This window comes from Eschrichtius robustus, chromosome 3, assembly GCF_028021215.1.
Source record: "Eschrichtius robustus isolate mEscRob2 chromosome 3, mEscRob2.pri, whole genome shotgun sequence".
Classification (NCBI taxonomy): Eukaryota; Metazoa; Chordata; class Mammalia; order Artiodactyla; family Eschrichtiidae; genus Eschrichtius; species Eschrichtius robustus.
In genome coordinates this window covers 173,008,587-173,029,598 of record NC_090826.1, presented here as the reverse complement: position 1 = coordinate 173,029,598, position 21,012 = coordinate 173,008,587, and the positions used below count along the sequence as shown (strand labels likewise).

The 21,012-nt window shown below is 36.0% G+C and overlaps 1 protein-coding gene across 4 annotated transcripts in view; it reads left to right on the top strand.

Moving 5' to 3' along the window:
• The window catches only part of SPATA17 (spermatogenesis associated 17), a 190,177-nt gene that overhangs the window by 43,759 nt on the left and 125,406 nt on the right, over positions 1–21,012 (top strand). For all 4 annotated transcript variants that reach the window (XM_068538543.1, XM_068538541.1, XM_068538544.1 and 1 more), the window contains one exon: positions 8,176–8,279. In XM_068538543.1, coding sequence (XP_068394644.1) covers positions 8,176–8,279 — 104 coding nt within the window. The remainder of the gene's footprint in view (positions 1–8,175; positions 8,280–21,012) is intronic.

Here is a 21,012-nt window from a genome sequence, read left to right as displayed (position 1 = left end):
CAGGTTTGTTTTTTATTTGACACATTCCAGGAGAGAAGGGTAGAGGTGGAAATGCAGTGGTCATTAAAGCAAAGGGAAGGAAGACTTGAGCATTACCTAGAGGTTGAAATGATCCACTAAAGACACTCAGGAATTTTTGCAAGGCTCTGTGGAGTATGTAAATACTACTGTGGGAAATTTATAATAGAAACCCTTCTCTACAGAGATGTTCAAAGACTTCCTTCAGAGGTTTGGATGAGTTAATTTGGTAACTTGGTAATGAGGAATCAGGACTGAGGCTTGCTGGCACAGAGGCTGATGTGATTACCTAACAAAGATTAATTTTTAGCATTGAGTGATCACATGACTGGAGCTGAACTTATTTGTAATGGACTTGGACAAATCTATTTGTAAGTGGATTTTTTGCAAGATGGTGCTCTGAAAATTTGTCTCTCTGCGGGAAAGAGAGGCTGAAGAGACCAATGTGTGGTCCACATACCTTTATGGCGTACACATCTGAAGATTACAACCCTAGCTTGATACCAGCAGCTGAAGTTTTACTTGTACTAGCTACAACTCTGCCTTTTCAGTTTTTAACCTATGAAGTAACTTTGCTCAAAAGAGCTACCCTTTAAGTATTAAAATGTGGGTGGCAGTGAGTGTACAGGTGGAAGAATTTCTAGGAGTAACAGATAACTACCAGAAATCTATATGGCCAGTAATATTCAGACACATATATTTTTATATATGCACCTAAATCACACAGTAGAAAATAAAAAACTTTTGTCTTACCCTGCCTCATATACTGAGTCAATTTCAAATTATGTATTTGACTATTGACTCCTAGCATGACAAGTTATATTCAATTGTCAAAGAGGCTAGCGGAGCATTTCTGAAAAGAGAAGGAATTTAAAATTTTCATTTGTAGCTAATCCATTCCTAAATAGATGTTACTTTTTTATAATGAAGAATAAATTATATGTATGTGATTATTTAATGTCATAGATATTCATATCTTGACTTGCTGCCTTTATTTTTTAAAAGGTCACCTTTTCTCTATAGATTTTACCATCCCCCTACCCATGTAGAATTGATCACTCTCCTTTTTTTAATGTCCCTATTTTACCATCAACATACCTCTGTTGTAGAACCTGTAACAATTTATTATCCTTACTAATTTACATGCCTGTGTCTACCGCCCCCTAAACACTGTAAGTCTCTTGGGGCCCGGATCCTATCTTCTTAGTCTTTGTATCTACAGTTCCTGGCTTATACTAGGTTGTTAAATAAATGTCCCTGAATAAATCAATGAATGTTGGCTCATGCTTTTTTAAACAAGGAGTAAAAAAGTTGTTTGTGTTAAATATTCTTTGTTTAGGTCCCTTGGTGGCCTTGATGGAAATTATTTAAGCCTTTGCTGGTAGATCTTTAAGGCTTTTTTGAGTGCCCGACTAGGCTAGGTGGTGTGGATAAACTGGACATGGGAAGGTAATATTTGGTCAGTGCAGTTCATATGTGAATGGAAGACCTCATGAGCTTTGTGACGTTGCCAAAGTGTTATAACAGGTACAGGCTTGAAGGAGGCTTGCTATGATATCAGCTGCTGTCAGAACCCACAGTGTGTCTGTAGAAAACCCCTGCGACTGATTTGCAGCTAAGCCAGTGACAGTCAATTAATACAGCAATAAATTGCTCAGTAAATTTTTATCTTAGGTCCTGGGGCCCTATTCCTCCTGTTTCTCCGTGCGACACATTATTGCCTTTTTGGTCTTTAATTTGAATTTACTCCAGATTAGGGTTCTGCTTTTCCTCCAGCATCTTGGCTGCTGCTCTGTGGATCTCATTTAAATTTGGCCTCCAACTTTTTTTTTCAGTTCTCACTCTTTGAACAGCTTTTAGTATCTTATACAAATGTCATGAGTTGATTCATCTACTAAACTTCTTTCTCTCCCTGTTCCACCTAGATGTACGATTGTGTATCTTTTTACAGCCTGGCGTAGAACTGACCCTCCATTTCTGATGTTAGTGAGCATCTACTTAAGCACTTGGGTGTCACTTCACACCCTCCAAACAGAGGGCTTGGAGAATCAGTTTTCTAATAATATAAAGACGAAAGGCAGAATTACTTTATGTGTAGAAAGCCCATTTATAAATATCCACAGGTAGCAAAAAAAAGTGCAGTTTAGTGGAATTATTTCATCCATCCTAAGGTCTTTTACTTGTTCCTTTTCTCCAGTACTTTGATTCATGGTTCTCGACATTTAGGATTCTTTTTCTTTATGGCTTTTGTTTACTGGCTGACCCCATCCAGGATGAAGCCTATTGTATGGAGTGGCACATGTCTTATATCTAATTCTTCCATTTCTAGGGATACGTCCATTCAGCCTCAACTGTGTTGTCGAGGCCCCCATTTCCCCAATAGAATGGTTCCAGATTCTCATACTTACTACCCAAGCGTGAATGGATATAGCTGGTAGATACCTGAGTATACCTTAGTCAAACCAACTGCCAGTGAGGGCTATATGTCTCTGAGGCATATATGCAAGAACAAGATTGCAATACCACGTAACTCCAAATCTTGGTAAGTCAGAACCACTGGTAAATAATAATGATAACAGTTAGCAATTGAATAGCAGGTACCACTCTCCAGGCACCATTCTAAGTATTTTAAATATTTTAACTATTGTCTGACATTAGCAACTCTCTGAGGTAGGTATCATTATGATTCCAGTTTGAAAGATGAGAAAATGGAATCGCAGAAAGGTATCTTGCCCAAGGTCACATAGCTAGTAAGTGACAGTGTTAGGAATTGAACCCAAGAGGTCTGGTACCCACATTCCTGTTATTTCTGGTCACGTATAGACTTGCCTTTACTTCTAGTCTTCTCCTCCTTTCTTCAAAAATCTGGATGAGAGCAACTATATGAACGCTTGACTGAGCTGTTAGGGAAATTTTATTGCTTACACTCTGGTTTTCTTGGTTGCCTGACCCCATGACCCTGGTAATTCATGAGCATTCTTACTGGTAGTACATTTCACTCAGGGAATTCTAAATTTAGTAATAATTCGTTGAAAACCAAATTGAGACATCCCAATTCAGTGTCACGTGCTTCCCCTTGTAGGCAGAATTGGATGGCTTAGGATGAAAAACGTCACCTTATAAATGAATGTTTGAGCTGTGGTCTGCACATATTGCTATTGTTAGCATCTGGATTTGTCATCTATCATAGCCCCAGGTAAAACACCGTTCTTGCTACAATTTTAAATGGATTTTTGTATAGGATGTAGCAAACGATGAAAGAGAATCTGTCATTTCTTTCCTGTATGGAGTACAAGGTGCAGATCACATAGGTTTTTGTGATCCAAAAATTTGAATTTGGTTGTATTTGAACCTCCGCCATACCTGTTTTGGACCCTGAAAAATTAGTGGAAAGAAAAGAGGACTCTAACTTTGTTAAAACTTTAGAAGCCCCACCAAATCGTTACTAAGACTGCTGTTTTTCAACTGCGGATCTCTCCCTTTATAAATTAACTCTTAGAATATACTGGTCTTCAATAAACTCAACTTAATGAGGATATATAATCTGGCACAGACTTTGGAAGTTAACAAAGGTAAACTCTCTAAGCATTACTGATTCCTTGCAATTCCTTTGAAAAGCCTCCTTTGGGTCATCTCACACATCTTGAATCCTAACTGGAACAAGGTCATATGAATGCAGATTTCAAGAAGTGCTAATATGTAGTATCTTGGAGATCTCTCTTGAAAAATATGTTCCATCAGACTTTTTCCTTTCATTTTCAAAGATCTATGAGGAATGAAAAATGCTAATAATCTAAAACTTAGAGAGTTTTAAAGAACTGCAGATGTAATTAATTGTTTAAGGTAGAATTTCTTTTACCCTGGAAACCTTGTCCATGTTATTGATCAATCACATATACTCTCTCAATGGTATTCATGGGTGTCTCAACCGATCCTTTATTGTTGCAGTTATTTTAAATGATTCAACTTGAAATTAGTGCCCCAAGACATTTTAGTTCAGATAGAAATCCTCACTTAAAGGAAAATAAGGACTATAATAACAAGAGGACCACTAGAGTAACATATATATAACATATATAACATATATATAGGTATGTTTTTGACATGATAATGTAGTGGCATTGAGAATGAAAACTTTGATATTACTAGTTTTAAACACCCTATCTTTGAAAATTTAGTAAACCCACTTTTCTGTGCTCACTGTATAGTCTTCTAGAATGTTGAACATTCTAATAAGTAAAAGTATAATTATGATGTGTCCTATTTATATGCTCTCATATACATTTAGAGCATTAGTCCTGGGAAGGGTATCGTCAGTGAATTTGTCTTTCATGTTTTAATTTTAATTTTAGGTGCCAAAACATTTTTTCTCTCTTTTGATAACATTAAGATTACTGTGAACTTTGAGGAATAATAATAAACCCAATGGAGGGAAAATCTTTTCTATGAACAGATGGCTTTTGATATATCAAGGTTTTGCCATTTATTTTAGTGCTTAAAATAAACATTATTTATAAGACCACTTACATTTTGATGTTACTTAATGAGGAATATGCATCATTGATTTGACTAGCTTAAGAGGTCATTTAGAACTTGCCCGTTAACAAGCTGTAATCTGCTGAGCACGCAATGACTTTGTTTAAAATTATCTATTCAGAGCTGATCAATGACAATAATTGTTTTATACCAATCACTTCTGAAAGTTGCTAATTACTTTGAAGGACATGAATACTAGCCCGTTTTTGGAAGTCGTAACCCACTCACCTTGAAATGATCAAAAGTCATTTTGTTATCAAAAGTCATTTTGCCTCTTGAAAGTACTTTGTTTTAAAAAACTTAAGTTTATTCACTAGTACTGGCATATCAACAGGAAACATAGGCAAAATTTAAGATGTCGTTTGTTCCTGTAACAGGAAGTATGGTAGAATCTCAGCTATTTGTATCTTATATCAATTAGATATTGGTTAAACTGGGTTCCCTATAATGTAAGAAAATGGTGTCTTTTATATTAAAGAGCATTGCACACACTCTTTCTCTCTATACAGTACATCCCTCAGATGTTTTAGTGGAAAAAGCCTGGGCTTTGGAATAAGACAGAGCTGGGTTTGTATCCTGGCTCTGTCATTTACTCTTTTACTGGTATTGCTGTGACCTTAATCAAGTTATTAACCTCAGTTTCTTCATTTTTAACATGGAGATCATGCCCTCTTCACAAGGTTACCATGAGAATTAAAGCAGTTAGCCTAACACCTGGCACATTCATGGAGTTCAGTAAATTTTAGATTCTTTACTTCACTGGATGGCGGCATCTTCACCCACTCACACGCCCAGCTTCTTCCAGCTGTTTTCACTCACTCACCTCTAACAAAGGCATTGAAAGGTTGATTATTATACTTCAGTGTGGATGAGTTTTAATTTGTTATCTTAACCATCACTTAACCTATTATGAGCTTTAATACCCAGTTGTGAATACCAGGATTTGTCTTGGAAAGGAATCCTAGCATGCTTTTGGGTAGATGTTTAAGGAGTTGGTGCATTAGAAGACTGTCTGAGAGCTTAATGGTGGGCTCTGAGGGTGTGGTTAGTGCTGTTTGTTTAGTTGCTCAGTGTGGAGTGGGAAGGAGCCCATGCCATTGGCCTCTGTTAGTTCCCTTCCTACTGGCACAGATTTTTCAGCCAGTTTCAGAGTTTGCCCTTTCAACTTATTCTCTCCAAGTGGGCATCCCCACTACTCTGCCATGACCTAATCATAAACCAGCATCCTCCGTCTTTCCTTCTCAGTACTTCAGCATGCATCTTTTATGTTTTCTGACACATTTAATCTTACTTGATTTAAAATTCAGTGGTGTTTTCATGTAATAGGTAGTCCATCCCTTAACAGTATTTGATATCCTAATATTTTCCCATGCTTCCTGAGTCACTTCTATTGCCGATGATGGATTTTCTATCAGTAGTTTTGTTTACAACTGTTGCTGTCTTTAATACAATTAATACTGTATATGCAATAAAAGTAAGCTGAAATTCATGTGAAGCCATCCAACCAGCTGTATGACCCAAGGCATTTATTTAAGCTCTCTGTGCCAATTTCCTCTTTTATCAAAGAAAGCTAATAATAATCTCTACCTCAGAATGATATTGTAATGATTAAATTAAATAAGCCAGGAAAATAGTCATTATTCACATGTATAATTATATATATATATATATATATATATATTAGGAAAAAGGTTTTTCATTAGGAAAATGGTTTTTGTGTCAATTCCTCCTCTTTCTTTGCCAGCCATAATACGATTTTGGTCAAATTAGAGGGAGGTAGTTTCTAAACTGAGTATAGAACTTTAGAAAAATTAATTTTTCTTTATTTAAATAATTAAGCTCTAAATTAAGATCATTTGAAAAATATTTAGAAAGACACATTCTATAACATCGTTACACTAGCTTGTTATTCTACTTAGTTTTACTTTGCAGAATTAATTTCTCTGATTTAATTTTTCTTATAATAAGAACAGTAAGATAAGTGGTTTTGCATAACTTCAATTATTTTAGTCATTCTCATACTGGGAGGTTGACTGAAACATTTCTTCAGTCTTCATGTTTAATATTTCAGATTGTAAAATACCTTTTAAATGGCCATATTTTAAAACAGAGAAAAATAAGGGCTCATAATTCAAGTAAAATATTTTTCCTGTTTATTCTTATAGATCCAGCATTCAAGGTTATAAAAATTTTAAACTCAACATATTTAGTTAAAAAAATCATAGGCTTTTGGGATAAAACCCAACGGACTGAGGCTCATTCTCTCATTAATTACTTTTTCCTATGAAAAAATAAATTTTAAAGATGTGTGTTCCTAGCTTAGCTAACTTTGAAAAACATTGGAAGGACTTCATATCCAAAAAAAGAATCGTTCATAGTATGTAAATAATTCATAAATATATGGAAACCACTGGAAAATTTTAGAGAATGAAGTTAAGTCTTTATGCAAGGCTAAGTTAACATTTTTTTTCAATTTTTTCTATTTCTTCTTCTTCTACTCCTTTAAAGAAGTTGAGGTTTTTTTGGTTTTCCACAAAATTAGGATCTATACATTATAATTTTTGTTTTGAGTTTTTCTAATAGAGGTTGTATTAGCAAAAATAGAGCTTAAAGAGATTGACTGATCCTTCTTATGATTACTAGGGCTTTTAAGGCATCTAGTAGCCCACTTAAGTATGTTTTCTTAGACACCAACACTCCTCTCATCTCAAAAAAAGAAAAAAAGATACTTTCAACAGAAATATTTGTTCATTGAAAATTGCAGTTCACTTTGTTCACAGTTCTATATTGCAATGGTTTAGAGAATGGGCCCCCTGAGTCCTAATTTGATTCCTGAATCCATCACTAATAGCTGAATAATTACGGGAAAATTGAATAACTTCTCTTTTCAGCAGTTTTCTCATCTGTAAATATCTCATAGAAATGTTCTAATGATTAAGTGCGTACATACAAACAAAACCCTTAGAATAGTGCCTCACACATAATAAGAGCTCAATAAATGTTACCTACTGTTATTATTAAAGAAGTATTAAAATGTCATGATGAAGGTACAAGACAACATTTTGTTTAAAGATTTTGATAGCACTGAATTTAAAAAGCCCATTAAAGGGAGTTCCTTAGCAGTCCAGTGGTTAGGACCCAGTGCTTTCTCTGCCATGGCCCCGGGTTCAATCCCTGGTCAGGGAACTAAGATCCTGTAAGCCGCGTGATATGGCCAAAAAAAGAGTCCATTAAAAACATTGATTTCATTGAGATGAAATACAATCTTCAAGCCTGTTGGCTATGAAAAACAAAAAATCTGTTTGGTCAGGAAGTGGAAGAGGTAGGAATTGGTAAAGCAAATTTTTGATCTTTCAATAGTTAATTTCACATTTAGTATTTGTAAAACAATGATAAATATTATAAAAAATTATAGTAACCTAGAGTATGCTTTTGTCTTCATAATATTTTATAATAAATCTATGAGTACAGCCTATATTGGCAACTGTTATATTAGCGGAAAAGCCTAAGACTTTATTTGATAGGAGGCATCATCCATCATTACCTTGATTTTGAAGAATTATTAATGTTTTCACTAAAAATGTTCACTGGCATATTTCCTCTTTTTATTTAATTCAATAGATTCAGAGGCGATGGCGAGGCTATAAGATTCGGAAATACTGCTTTAATTATTTTTATTTGAAGGAGTACCTGAAAGCTGTTTCAGAGACCAATGATGCTGTTAGGTGAGTAGTATAATCACTCGTCTACTCGTCACAATTTTAGAAAGGTTACTCCATAGATGTTGATCATTATCAGACTTAGGAATACTTTCTAACACTAAGTGATATTTTAGGCAGAAATTTATTGATAAGATAGAGATATCTGATTCGCTTTAACAATTTGAGGCTGTTGTATTTTTAAATATCTTGTACTCTTGACTGTAAATTGGATTATTCATGTGTGTAGTAGGCCTACCTTGACACTATGCAAATAGCTTAGTTTCAGTAAAATTGCCTCATTTTCAGATGGATTTATCTGTAAAAGGACTACATAGATGAAGGCTTAAGTATGACAATCCTCAGAACATGTTCAATGGCAAGAACTTGCCTCTCAAAGAAGAAAACATTATGGAACACATTAAAATGGACTGCTTTACTGTCAGTTTTTATTTCTGTAAACACACAGAAAGATAACACCTGGATTTAGGCCTTAGGACGATGTCTTCTGTAGATTTAAAGTTATTGCAGCACTATTCATTCAGCTTTACCAAAGCTCTATGTACTAAGTTTTCATATTACTTCAAAAATAGCTAGTCTTCTCCTCTTGTAACATTGCCCCATTCCAATAACATATAAGCGACATATGCTTATAATAGATTTCAATAAAAAGAAAATAGTGACGAATCATAGTTGACATTTACATAATAGTTTTACTTTCAGTTTTCACATACATTACCTCATTTTACTCTTAACGTTTTTTGAACTAGAGAGAACAATCGACATTAAGTTGTTAAGACAAAGGTGTTGTCTGAGACCCTAAAATTATATATATACCATAAGAAATATCTAAAAACTAACTTCCCACCTTTTAACTTTCTCGCATATGTTGTGTGTATAAAAGAGTCTGGTCTTTGGAGATTGAGTATGGGGAATTTGTAAAGTTGATTTCTTTGGAAATAGCAATGAAGATTTGGGGAAGCTGGAATAGGATTTAGTTAATGGGAAAAGTTGGAAAACTCAGAAACATGTGGGCCACAGGGGCTGCTATTTAATTTCTTCCTAAGAAATCCAAAGTTCTGTTGATGGGCTGGCTATCTGTAAATGGCAGACTTGAGCTTGTCAGGAGGAAAGAGCTAGTGGAAGGTGCAAGAGAGAGAATTTGAGCAGGACTGAGCCTAGGGTGAGGCAAGGGAGACTGTTAAAGCACAGAAGTTAAGGAGGCGCTCACTGTCAGGGTCATGCAGGTGCCGACCCTGCACTTCCCCAACCTTGAGAGTGTATCCTTAAATTTTACATTTTAGAGGCCTCACTTGCTTCATCCAAGTCCTATGCCTGAATAGGAGAAGGTTCTCAAAGAGACAAACATGTGGAAGGTGGTTTTAGAAAGGCCTGTTTCTTCTGTTCAACAGATATTTCCATTTATCCTTGTTTTGTTCCTGATTTTACTGGGAATATGCCTAGCCACTAGAGAGCCTGGTGTATCTGCCCTGACAATTTGGTTTAGCCTGGTATTCTTTATCATATTACAGACTTATTCTTTTTACTTCTACCTCTCTTAGAGGTCATATTTTTTTCAGGTGTATATTCTCCATCAGGGATTAATTTCCTAATCGTTTACCCCCTCTTTGTTCTTGTATTTATTCGTAGACTGTTTGTAGTTCCTTTGCTATTATTATCATTGTTGTTATTTTTATCTTGGAATGGGGTATTGTAAAAAGACAGTGTTGGGGAAAGGCTAGGGCTGTGCTCTGGGGGTGGTAGGAACATGGTGCATGGAACATGATGGAAGGATTGGCTAGGGATAAATCCAGCAGGGACCATAACTTATCAGGGCATTTTAGACCATATTAAAGCTTGGAGTGGACTTCCTTTTTAAGGAGAGCAGCGACATGATTACACCTGTGTTTTGGCATGCATGTTCAATTGCATTTTTCATAATAGTTATATTTAAATAGTCTGGTACATTTAAAAAATATCTATTAGGTTATTAATTTTGCTGAAATAAAGTGTTTTCTTCTTTCTCACGGAAGAATATGCAACAGATTTGTTTGGATTGTTTCTTCATGTTTCTTTATCCTATTTTCCACTGAAAATCATTGGAATCATGTTACCTAGGGCTCTAGTTACCTTTTCCTTCATAACAAATTCCACCCAAAGCAGCTTAAAACAGTACACACTTATTATCTCATCATTTTATCTATCAGGAATCTAGGAGGGCTTTGCTCTGTGCCTGGGCCAAGGTCTCTCATGAGGTTGCCATCTGGCTCTCGGCCAGAGCTGCCGTCTCATATGGAGGCTCGACTGGGGGAAGATCCACTTCTAAGCTCACTCACATCGGCCTCAATTCCTCTGGCCATTGGCCACTGGCATACCTCAGTTTCTTGCCACGTGGACCTCTCCATAGGACAGCTTATAACGTGGAAATTGGCTTCCCTCAGAGCAACTGAACCAGAGAACAGGAGAATACATCCAAGATGGAAGCCACATCCTTTTGGTAACCTAATATCAGAAGTGACATCTTATCACTTTGGCTGTACTCTATTCATTTAAAGCAAGAGACTAGGTTCATCCCACACTCAAAGGGGAGGATCACACAAGGGGATGACTTCTGGAGTGGGGATTGTTGGAGGCCACCTTAGAGGATGCTTTCCATGTACAGTGACTTGCATATAGTATTTGTTCAATAAGCATGTTGATTTTCAGCATTTGCCTAGGACAAAAGTTACTTTACATTAATTTAAGACAATTTTTTTTAACATCTTTATTGGAGTATAATTGCTTTACAATGGTGTGTTCATTTCTGCTTTATAACAAAGTGAATCAGCTATAGATACACATATATCCCCATATCTCCTCCCTCTTGCGTCTCCCTCCCACCCTCCCTATCCCACCCCTCTAGGTGGTCACAAGGCACTGAGCTGATCTCCCTGTGCTATGCGGCTGCTTCCCACTAGCTATCTATTTTACATTTGGTAGTATTTATAAGCCCATGCCACTCTCTCACTTCGTCCCAGCTTACCCTACCCCCTCCCCGTGTTCTCAAAAAAAAAAAAAAAAAAAAATGGCTCTGAAGAACCTAGGGGCAGGACAGGCATAAAGACGCAGATGTAGAGAAAGGCGATATTTTTATGTGATGTCTTTTCAAGATTATGTTTCAAACTTTAATATTGTGTCAAAGCAATTATGATGTATCCTAATTCCTTATACCAACAAGCATTAAAATGTATAGTTTCTGGATTTCAAAGAACATATGAAAGATCTAGTGCATTCCTCTGTCTTTGGACAGGATAAAATCATTTACAGAAAATAAATTAGTAAAATATACTTTATATCAGAATACGTTTTGCACTTGAATTGTGTTGCACAATTCAAGGCCAGACAACACTGGGCTTAACTTTAGCTTATCTGCTCTTTCATTAATAGAAATAGTTTATCTATTCTATAGTTAATAGTAAAAAACTATATATATATATATATATATATATATATATATATATATATATACACACACAAGAATATATTCTTTAACCAAGAGTGGACTTATCACAAAGATAAATGGAATTGATTAATTTAAGGCTCAGTTTGCATTTGGTAGACAAGTTTCTTTGTAATATCTATCTTGATATGCAAAAATTGCCCCAGGTTATGAATGAGAAAATTATATAATGAAATTAAAAATTAGCTACAGAGTTACAGATTAGTAGCATTAATAAAGCATATTAGCTTGAAGTGTAGAAACCTGACTCTTTTTTGGACAGAAATTCAAGCTAAAAGTAATATATTCCCCCAAGTTTAATGCTTCAGTGTAGTTGTTGGTTGCTAATAGTGCATAACAGTAGGTCTGTTTTGAGTGTACATTTGTCATTCATCAAAGCAAATTAGTTTTTCAGCATGTTGATTTTGTGTAGCCCTGGTTTGGCTAGAAAGACTTTTATGGGTGTAATTCTTTACCTATCTTTGCATACATCAGCAAAGTTTTTTTAAAAGATATACTTGTTTATTTTGTTTTTTCTGTAACAGCTTTATTGAGATGTAATTTGCATACCATACAGTTTATCCATTTAAAATGTACAATTCTGTGGAGGTTAGCATTGATAAATTCACAAAGTTGTACAACTATCCTCACAATCAATTTAAAACATTTTCATCATCGTAAAAAGAAATCCTATACCCTTTCCAGTCACTCCCCCACCCCTACCATTCTTCCCATTCCTGCCCAGTCCTAGGCAACCCCTAATCTACTTTCTGTCTCTGTAGATTTGCCTATTCTGGACATTGCAAATAAATTGAATCTTACAATATGTGGTCTTTTGTGACTGATTTCTTTCCCCTAGCCCGATGTTTTCAAGGTTCATCCATTTTGTAGCACATATTATTAGTACTATATTCCTTTTTCCTACCAATTAATATTCCATTTTATGGATAAGCCACATGTTATTTATCCATTTACCAGTTGATGAACATTTGAGTTGTTTCTGCTTTTTGCCTATTATGAATGATGGTGCTATGAACACTCGTGGACAAGCTTTTGTGTGGCCATATGTTTTTATTTCTCTTGGTTACATCATGAAAGCTTTAAGCTGACAAGTTCAAGAATGAGTGGTGAAGAACACTAACTTTGGACTCAGATCAACGTGGATTAAAATCATGGTTCTGCTACCCTCTAGTTTTGTAACCTTGAACTAGTTACTTAATCTTACAGAAATTAGGGTTCTTCATCTGTACACTTTGGAGCAGCAATATTTACTTTGCAGAATTTTTGTGAGGCATGCAGTATAGGAAACATTGAGCATATAATTGACATTCTTCAAATAGCAGCTATTATTATCAAGGACAAGATAGAAAAAAAGGGAGCCAATATTTGTAAATATATACTTCCCTATGATATTACAGAATTAACATTCAGTTTTATATGAGGCTGTTTTTAATTCAAAGTAAGCAAACATATAAAATTTCATGAATTAGGTTGTATATATATATATGTTTTTAGTTGATAGAAACATTAATTGCCAAGTACAATATAAGTCGTCGGTATTTTGTGACATTAAACCATGTCTAAAAACAGTCTTTCAGAGAGCTCAAAGGAAAAGCAAAGAATAGAACATAGTACAAAGTTGGGAAAGAGACAATCAATGAAAACACAAACTTAGAGTTTTCTTTTTTAATTTAGAATTCTTTTACCATTTTATGGTAAAGAAGAATATATATCAACATAACACATGCATATTGTTAAATATATTACCTATTAACAAATGTTTTATATTAGATAAAAGAATCACCTTACCACGTTATTTTACCCAGTCCCTAATGGTTACCACTTTCTTCTCTTAGCTATTTCTTCTTCTTCTTTTATTTTTTTATAAATTTATTTATTTATTTATTTGTGGCTGCGCTGGGCCTTCGTTTCTGCGTGTGGGCTTTCTCTAGTTGCGGCGAGCAGGGGCTACTCTTCGTTGTGGTGCACGGGCTTCTCATTGTGGTGACTTATTGTCTTGTTGCGGAGCATGGGCTCTAAGTGCGTGGGCTTCAGTAGTTGTGGCACGTGGGCTCAGTAGTTGTGGCTCACGGGCTGTAGAGTGCAGGCTCAGTAGTTGTGGCGCACGGGCTTAGTTGCTTTGCAGCATGTGGGATTTTCCTGGACCAGGGCTCAAACCCGTGTCCTCTGCATTGGCAGGCAGATTCTTAACCACTGCGCCACCAGGGAAGTCCCGCTATTTCTTCTTGTACTCACTAAATGTTTCTAAACTATATGCTGATCTGATATTGCCTGATTTTACACCTCAGATCTTTTAAATTAGTTGTATGTAATATGGTAGAGGAGGATTTAACTCTCTTATACGTCTCACCTCCACTTGTATCTCTTTTTAGATGAATCTATATCAGTATTTACATTTTTGTGATTATGGAAGTAGGGTTCCTTACAAAAGTAATTAATGTAGGATGAGTATATTTACTTTATTCCTGTTTTGGTTAATTTCTATCTTCCTTATTTTTTCCTCTTGTCTTACATGCAAATTATATGCACCATTAATTATTTTCCAGTTATTCTATCTTAGTAGGAAATCCAATTAAGTCCCCCTTTCCTCTGGAGCATGCCCTCTTTGGCCTCCCCTTCGTCCTGCTCCAAACAGACTGCATTTTCTCTAGACACAATAAAGATTTCTTCTTGAGAAGACATTTCTTAACTTCCTTTCTCCTGGGCTGGACTCACTATTCTGTGGATCTGTGTTACGTTTTCACGATTTATTTCCTTGTTTTTCCTGGAGCAACTGCTATAATAATGATCATGGAAGGCAATTTTTAGAGTCTTTGCTTGTTTTAAATATGTCTTATTCTATCCTGAAATTTGATTAGTAGCTTGGCTGCATATAACATTCTAGGTTGCAAATTATTTTTCCTTAGAATTTTGAAGGAGTTGCTCCCTTATTTTTAACATTCAGAATTGCTAAATACTCACTATTCTGTTTCTCCTCTCTTTGAAAGTGATCTAATTTTTTTTCCTTTTTCAATGTGTGTTGGTTCAAGTTCACCAAGAAACAGATGCTAAGATGGAATTAGATGTGCAAGAAGTTTATTGGGGGGAAGAAGCAGGACGAGGTGGGGAAATCCCTCAGTCTGTAGCCCAAGTCTGACACCTATGAAGAGAGAGAAGGAAGAAAAATTGGGGAGAGACTGGGATTGCAGCACGTTTTCAAGAAAGGCTGATGGCTTGTCCTCAAGCCAAAGTTACCCTCTGGAGGAGTCTGCTGTCTTGCCAGAATGATCCTGCCTTAGTACCCCATCATTCTCAACCATTGGCTGGAAGTGACCTGGAAAAGGTGTGGCCTTGGTATGAACATGTTGGAGGATCCAATGGTCCATTTGTAGGTCATTAAAGGATGTTTTGAATTTTTTTCCTGAAGTTTTTGAAATTTCTCAATTTTATGACTTCTATGACTTTTATTTGCTTCCATTGTTCTGAGCATCAGTGGATACTTTACTTCTCCAGTATTTTCTTATATTATTTCTGTGATAATTTCCTTGTTTCTATTTTCTTTTATTCTTTTTTCTTTCATTGGCTGGATGATGGACCTCCAGAAGTTACGTGGGGAGTCTCTTATACTTTTCTGTCCCTTTCTTTACCCTGGGCCTTTATCCTCCCATTCTACTTTTGTGAGAGACTTCCTTCCTACCCTTCTACTGAAATTTTTATTTTAGCAATAATTTTTAACTTTCATGAAATATTTCTACTGTTATGATCATTTCTTTTTTGTAGCCTTCTGTTCTTATTAATAAAATATCTCATATTTCTCTAAAATACTGGAGGAGAAAGGGTCTTGGCAGGAAGCAGAATCCACCTCAGGATTTATTCCTCAAATAAAGAGAGTTAAATGAAAGGGTAATTGCAGAGATGTGCACAGGGTTAAGGGCTCAGCAAGAGGGGTTTTGGCATCCAGAGACCAGCAACAGTGCGATGTTGCTACTACCAGGGTAGAAGAGTTAAGGGGAAGGAATAACATTAATGGCTACAGTGAGAGCCAAGGAGAAGTGAGAGCCCCCGACCCCTGGCCATGACCTATACTTGTAGAGGAATTCAGTTATTGCCAGAGGTGTGTGGCATCAAAGAAGAGAGAGGAATGAGGAAGAAATACCCCCAACTTCTTCCTCCTGAATGCTAGTGTTCTGTTAGACTAAACCCATCTGTAAAACAATTTGTAGGGCTTAGTCCCAGTGCAAGTGTGTAGAATGGATTGGAGGTGTGGCAAATGAAAAATAATCAGCACTGATAATAATTCAAGTTCAGAGGATAACTTTTATTTAGTCTCTGTGATACTGATTTCCTCCAGGGTGTTTTTTGGTTTTTTTTTTTTTCAATTGGTTATTATCATCTCTCCTTTTAAGTTGGAGCCTTTCCTCACGCACCTGGTGACCTTCAGCTGTTTGTTTACACATGCACATGAGGAACTGAAGTGCCAGTTTGGGTGTGTACGTACATAAGCAGGTTTTGTTGATTGGCAGGCTTCGGTTGCTTTTAAAGTGATCGGACAAAGGAGCTGACCCTTTTCACTGGGGGGATGCCCAAATGCCAGTATGTGGAAGTCTTTCTTATAGGCTATTTAGTTTCTCCAAAGAAGAAATTTCTGATACTCTGTTGAGGGAGAAGATGCTGTAGCTGCATTTGGGTGAATGGTGAAAGAAGGGACTTGTGCTTCACACCTACAGATTTCCACTCTGAGTCCTATTCCTTTTCTCTCAGTTCCTTCAGAGAACGCACCTTTGATCCCTCACCTAAGTAATCAAAACCTGGATGCCGCCATTCTCTGCACGTATGTGTTAAAGAAACACACAAAAGTGTGTGGCCATTGTAGCTGTGTAGCCCAAGGTTAAACTGCTAAATTGTGGCAGAACTGAGATGGGATTCTAGATGTTATGACCTCATAAATGGTGCTCTTTCCAGTATATTATACTATTTTAATACTATTTTAATTCATTTCAAAATGAATGAAATGGTAGAAAGATCATAGGAAATAAAAGTTTCTCAGTTGGACTATGTTTGGTGCATAGTGTTAAATTCTGGGTGTCACTATTTATGATGAATATTGACTCAAAAATCTGCATCCAACAGAAAACAACCAGGAATTTAAGGGACTTAGAAATCATAAAGAGTTGGAATTCAGAGACTGGAAAACAGCAGCCTAAATGAAGGCATGATGTCAGTCTTCAAATTTTAAAGAACTGTCATGCACTACATTTATAAAAAGGGAAAAAAATTAAGGCAAATGGGTAGATTTGTGTTCAACATGAAAAATATATTTCCAATAATTCAATACTACTCAGTGATAGGCTGACTTGTGAGCTACAAAATATTCCAACAGAAGGATTCATCTGAAGTGTCAGGTAGACCTTTGTGTAGAAAGAATTTCTGCATTTGTTGACAAACTAGGAGATTCCCAATTCCCTTTAAATCTGAGATCATTTGCTTCATATGGTAATAAATATATTTAAAAGAAAACAAATCTGTATATTTATTTGCCACAAAACTCAAAGCACTTTGAATTCCATAAAGGTGCTAGGAAAATTTAAATAAGACTAATCTTATAAGGAATAAGGAATATTCCATATTCCTTATACATATTCCATAAGTATATGGTATTAAAGTATCATTTACCATGACCAAGACAGATACGATAATACGTGTAAATATTTTGTATATACACATTATAATTATGTATTTAAAACTCTAAAGTTAAAAGTGCTCTAAATTTAACTATTATGAAATTTTAAAAAAATATTCGTAATACTAAAAGATATTTTTGAAATACCTTGTATATACTCCTGATGCATAAAGGTTGTTTCATATTCCCATAGTTAGAAAAGGTTATCTCAGAGTGGCAACACCCCCAGAAATCACTAGTATTGGAGAAGGATGACTAATGTATTTATCATTAATATGACCATTATTACAATTTTAATATTATATTTAAGAGGCCTTGTATTCATCGACATGCTTACCAAAATGCCAAATTGGAGACGTCAAAGTCTGTTAACTGCATTTTCAGCTCTTTCTGATCTGGATAGGGCTGATGAAGCAACACATTTATGAGAACAACCTCCAGGCCTTCTAAGAGCCCTAGGCAGCTCTCCCATATTGGCATGAACTGGGCTGCATGCTTGGTCTCCTTGGTTATTCTGGAATCCATATACCCATGTGCTTAACTGAGCATATTAAACTCTGGCTTTCTGTCCTTTGTCCTTTGCTATTATTTTTGTGTGAACAACTTCCAGTTCAACTATGAGAAATTCTCTTAGGTCTTAAAATTTACAGTTCCTCTCTCTGTATTTCCTGTTAAAGTGTCAGTGTTTATTCCCAGTGACGGTAGTCGCCATCCAGAACTAACAGCCTGCTGTTTCAAAATATTTATTTCAATATTTGTGTTAAATGCTGTCTTTGTAATCTGCTAATTTGCATTTGTTTTCAAGGATAAAGCCAAAAAACAAAACCTTGAGTCATTTTTATAAATATGCATCTAGTTTTTAGGAAACTGAATTCAAAAGATTTGAACCTAGTCTCTCATCCTTATAATGGTTATCTGGGAGACTCAATATGACCACCCTTATTGTCTTTAAGTAATCCTGCTCTGGCAGGAAATCGTGCAGAGTCAACAAATGCATCAGGCTAATGACAAAACTGAAGAACATTGAGATTGCTTAACATTCTGCATCAGGGAAACACAGCACTAGATTTCTACTTCCTTGGAGTTGAAGACTTTTTAATACATAAAGCTTGCTAGGCAGCAGATTTCCAATTGTGCTTTAATTAACAAAGAAATAGAAACATGAAGGAAATCAGCATGTCCTTTCAGACTGGTAGCATGCACAGCCCTGCAAAAGCAAAGCTGGAGCTACTAGAGTGAAAAAATCAGTAAGCAGTGTTGGTATTTGCCCCCCTTTTGCTATCACATATGGATTCTCCAGAACTTTCATCAACTTTATTTTAAAGTCAGAATTAATATTAAGTGGGAAAATACTAATGGAAACACTAAGAATCTGGAGTATATCTACTCCATCAATATTCAACACATGCTTGATAATAATAGCTTCCTCTTTAGACACAGGTACAGCGTGGACAAAAATCATAACTGAGTAGTTGCTTACATGGTGCAAACATAAAAGAAATACTTTATACAGATTTATCAAAGATTTCTGGCTGTTCATATATCATATCTATGTGTTTTTAGTAAATAACAGTAAGAGAAAGATTAGTATGTACTAATCAGAAAAGTAGTAATTAATTAAAAAGCTAAAATTTTATATGGACAAATTTAGACATTTAAACAATGACCAGCTCAGTAAATAGACTGCAATCACAGTAAATCATGTTTACTAAGCACCTATTGTGCATGTGAGGTTTTATATGTTATCTATCACACAGATCCCCTTTGGGGATATATGTTATTGTATTTTAAACATGAAAAACTAAAATCAGGGTTTCAGTAACTTGGGTACGTTCACACACCTAAGTAGTGGTGGATCTGGAGATTTGAACTCAGTCTTCCTTTTTTTTAAATCAAAATGCACTGCCTCTTTGTACTTTTGAATTATTGCAAGTTGTATCAGTTATATTTCAACTGTGACATATAGCATAACGAGGCTCACTTAAAACCCATTCTGAACTTCTTATAAATCGCCTTCTTTGCTGTTGGGCCTAGAAAACTAAACACTCACTTTATTAGACTTCCTTGCAGTGGAGGTACCATGTGACTTGGTCAGGGCCAATGAAGTAAAGTATTAAAAGTAACCACTTAAAATGGGAATTTGACTATTGGAGGCCATTTGATGTCAGATTAGAAACCGTTATTATGTAGTATAAAAGATTTTTTCAGATCCCATCTACTCTACCATGTGATACGAATCATTAGCAATCGAGTCTTTGACATTAATCGAAATAGTAGGCACATTTCAGAATATTGGTGTATGCGCCCTCTCTTTGCCTCTTTGAGCAAATTCCTATGAAAAAAATAGGTGAACTTGAACTAATAGTAGCCAACCTACAAACAGAGATGGAAGGTAATACTGCTTTGCTAAGGGAAGTGCTCTCTGTTTACAGTCTGTATTTGATGAGAATTTTATAATTTGGAAACTTGTGGTATTGAAAAACCCAATTGCTTCTATACCTCAAACTGAAGTGTTTTTAAGCAGTGGCTATGAAGTTTAGGGCCTTAGGTGGAGACAAACCCAGGCCTTGGCAAATGTGAGCCCAAGACAAAGATCAGATTGGAGATGTTATCTTGTCTGATAATGGCTAAGTAATTCAGACCAACCATCCTCATGATGACATCTAAGCATCAAAGAACTATCAACATGGTAAATAATTTACTGGCCAAAATATAGTAGAAGATGAGAGCTCAGAGATGTAAGCCTACACTCAAAGCTGCTCTTGCCTTAAAGGCATCTGCCTATTTGAAAGAACATCTACCTGACTGCAAAAGAACTGTGCTTTTGGCAGTCTTCCAGGATCAGGAGGAAACCAAATTCTAAGTCAGAGCCACCAAGAGTAGGAATTCTGCTTAACTTCCCCCTGTTCTTTCATCCAGAATCCCCAAAAGCTATAACCCTAAAGTAAGTAAGTAACAATGGAAATAAACTAGCGAGATTTGAAGTCAAACAGCCATTTATCTGAGTGATTCAGGGAACCTCAAGTCTTGCACTTGAACTTAGGAGCTCCTAGACTAGTAGTGTCCCAGGAACCTGACAGAAGCATATGAAGAGCCTCTCAGAGAGAAGATGCCATAATTCTAGGCCTAAAATTATTCTTACAAATCATTTTTCAAGTGCAACGTCATGCACAGTGAAAGTACCAGGGATTTAGGAAAGCAAGACGCCATGAGTGAGAAGCAGCAAAACAACAAAGAAAAAGATAGTGGAAACAGAATCACAAAGCCTTAATATATCAGAATTACCAGGACCAGACTATAAACCAGCCAAACTAAATGTTTAAAGGATAAAATCCAAGCTAGAAAAATTTGGCAGTTTAGCGAACTGCCATCTTCCCACACAAATGTATTGTTTTGGCTGACTGGATGCACTGGGTGTTGAAAGATTGAGTGGCAGAGCGTAGAAGCTGGTATCTAAGACCGTATGTCCCTAGGCTTGAAAACTATGTCTAGATAAGATCCTTGATTGTGGTTACTTGCTCATGGAACTGACCAGAAGTGAAACACCCAAACCCCTACTATACTGACAAGGGTATTTGTTGTGAAAGAAATCCCAGCCTGGC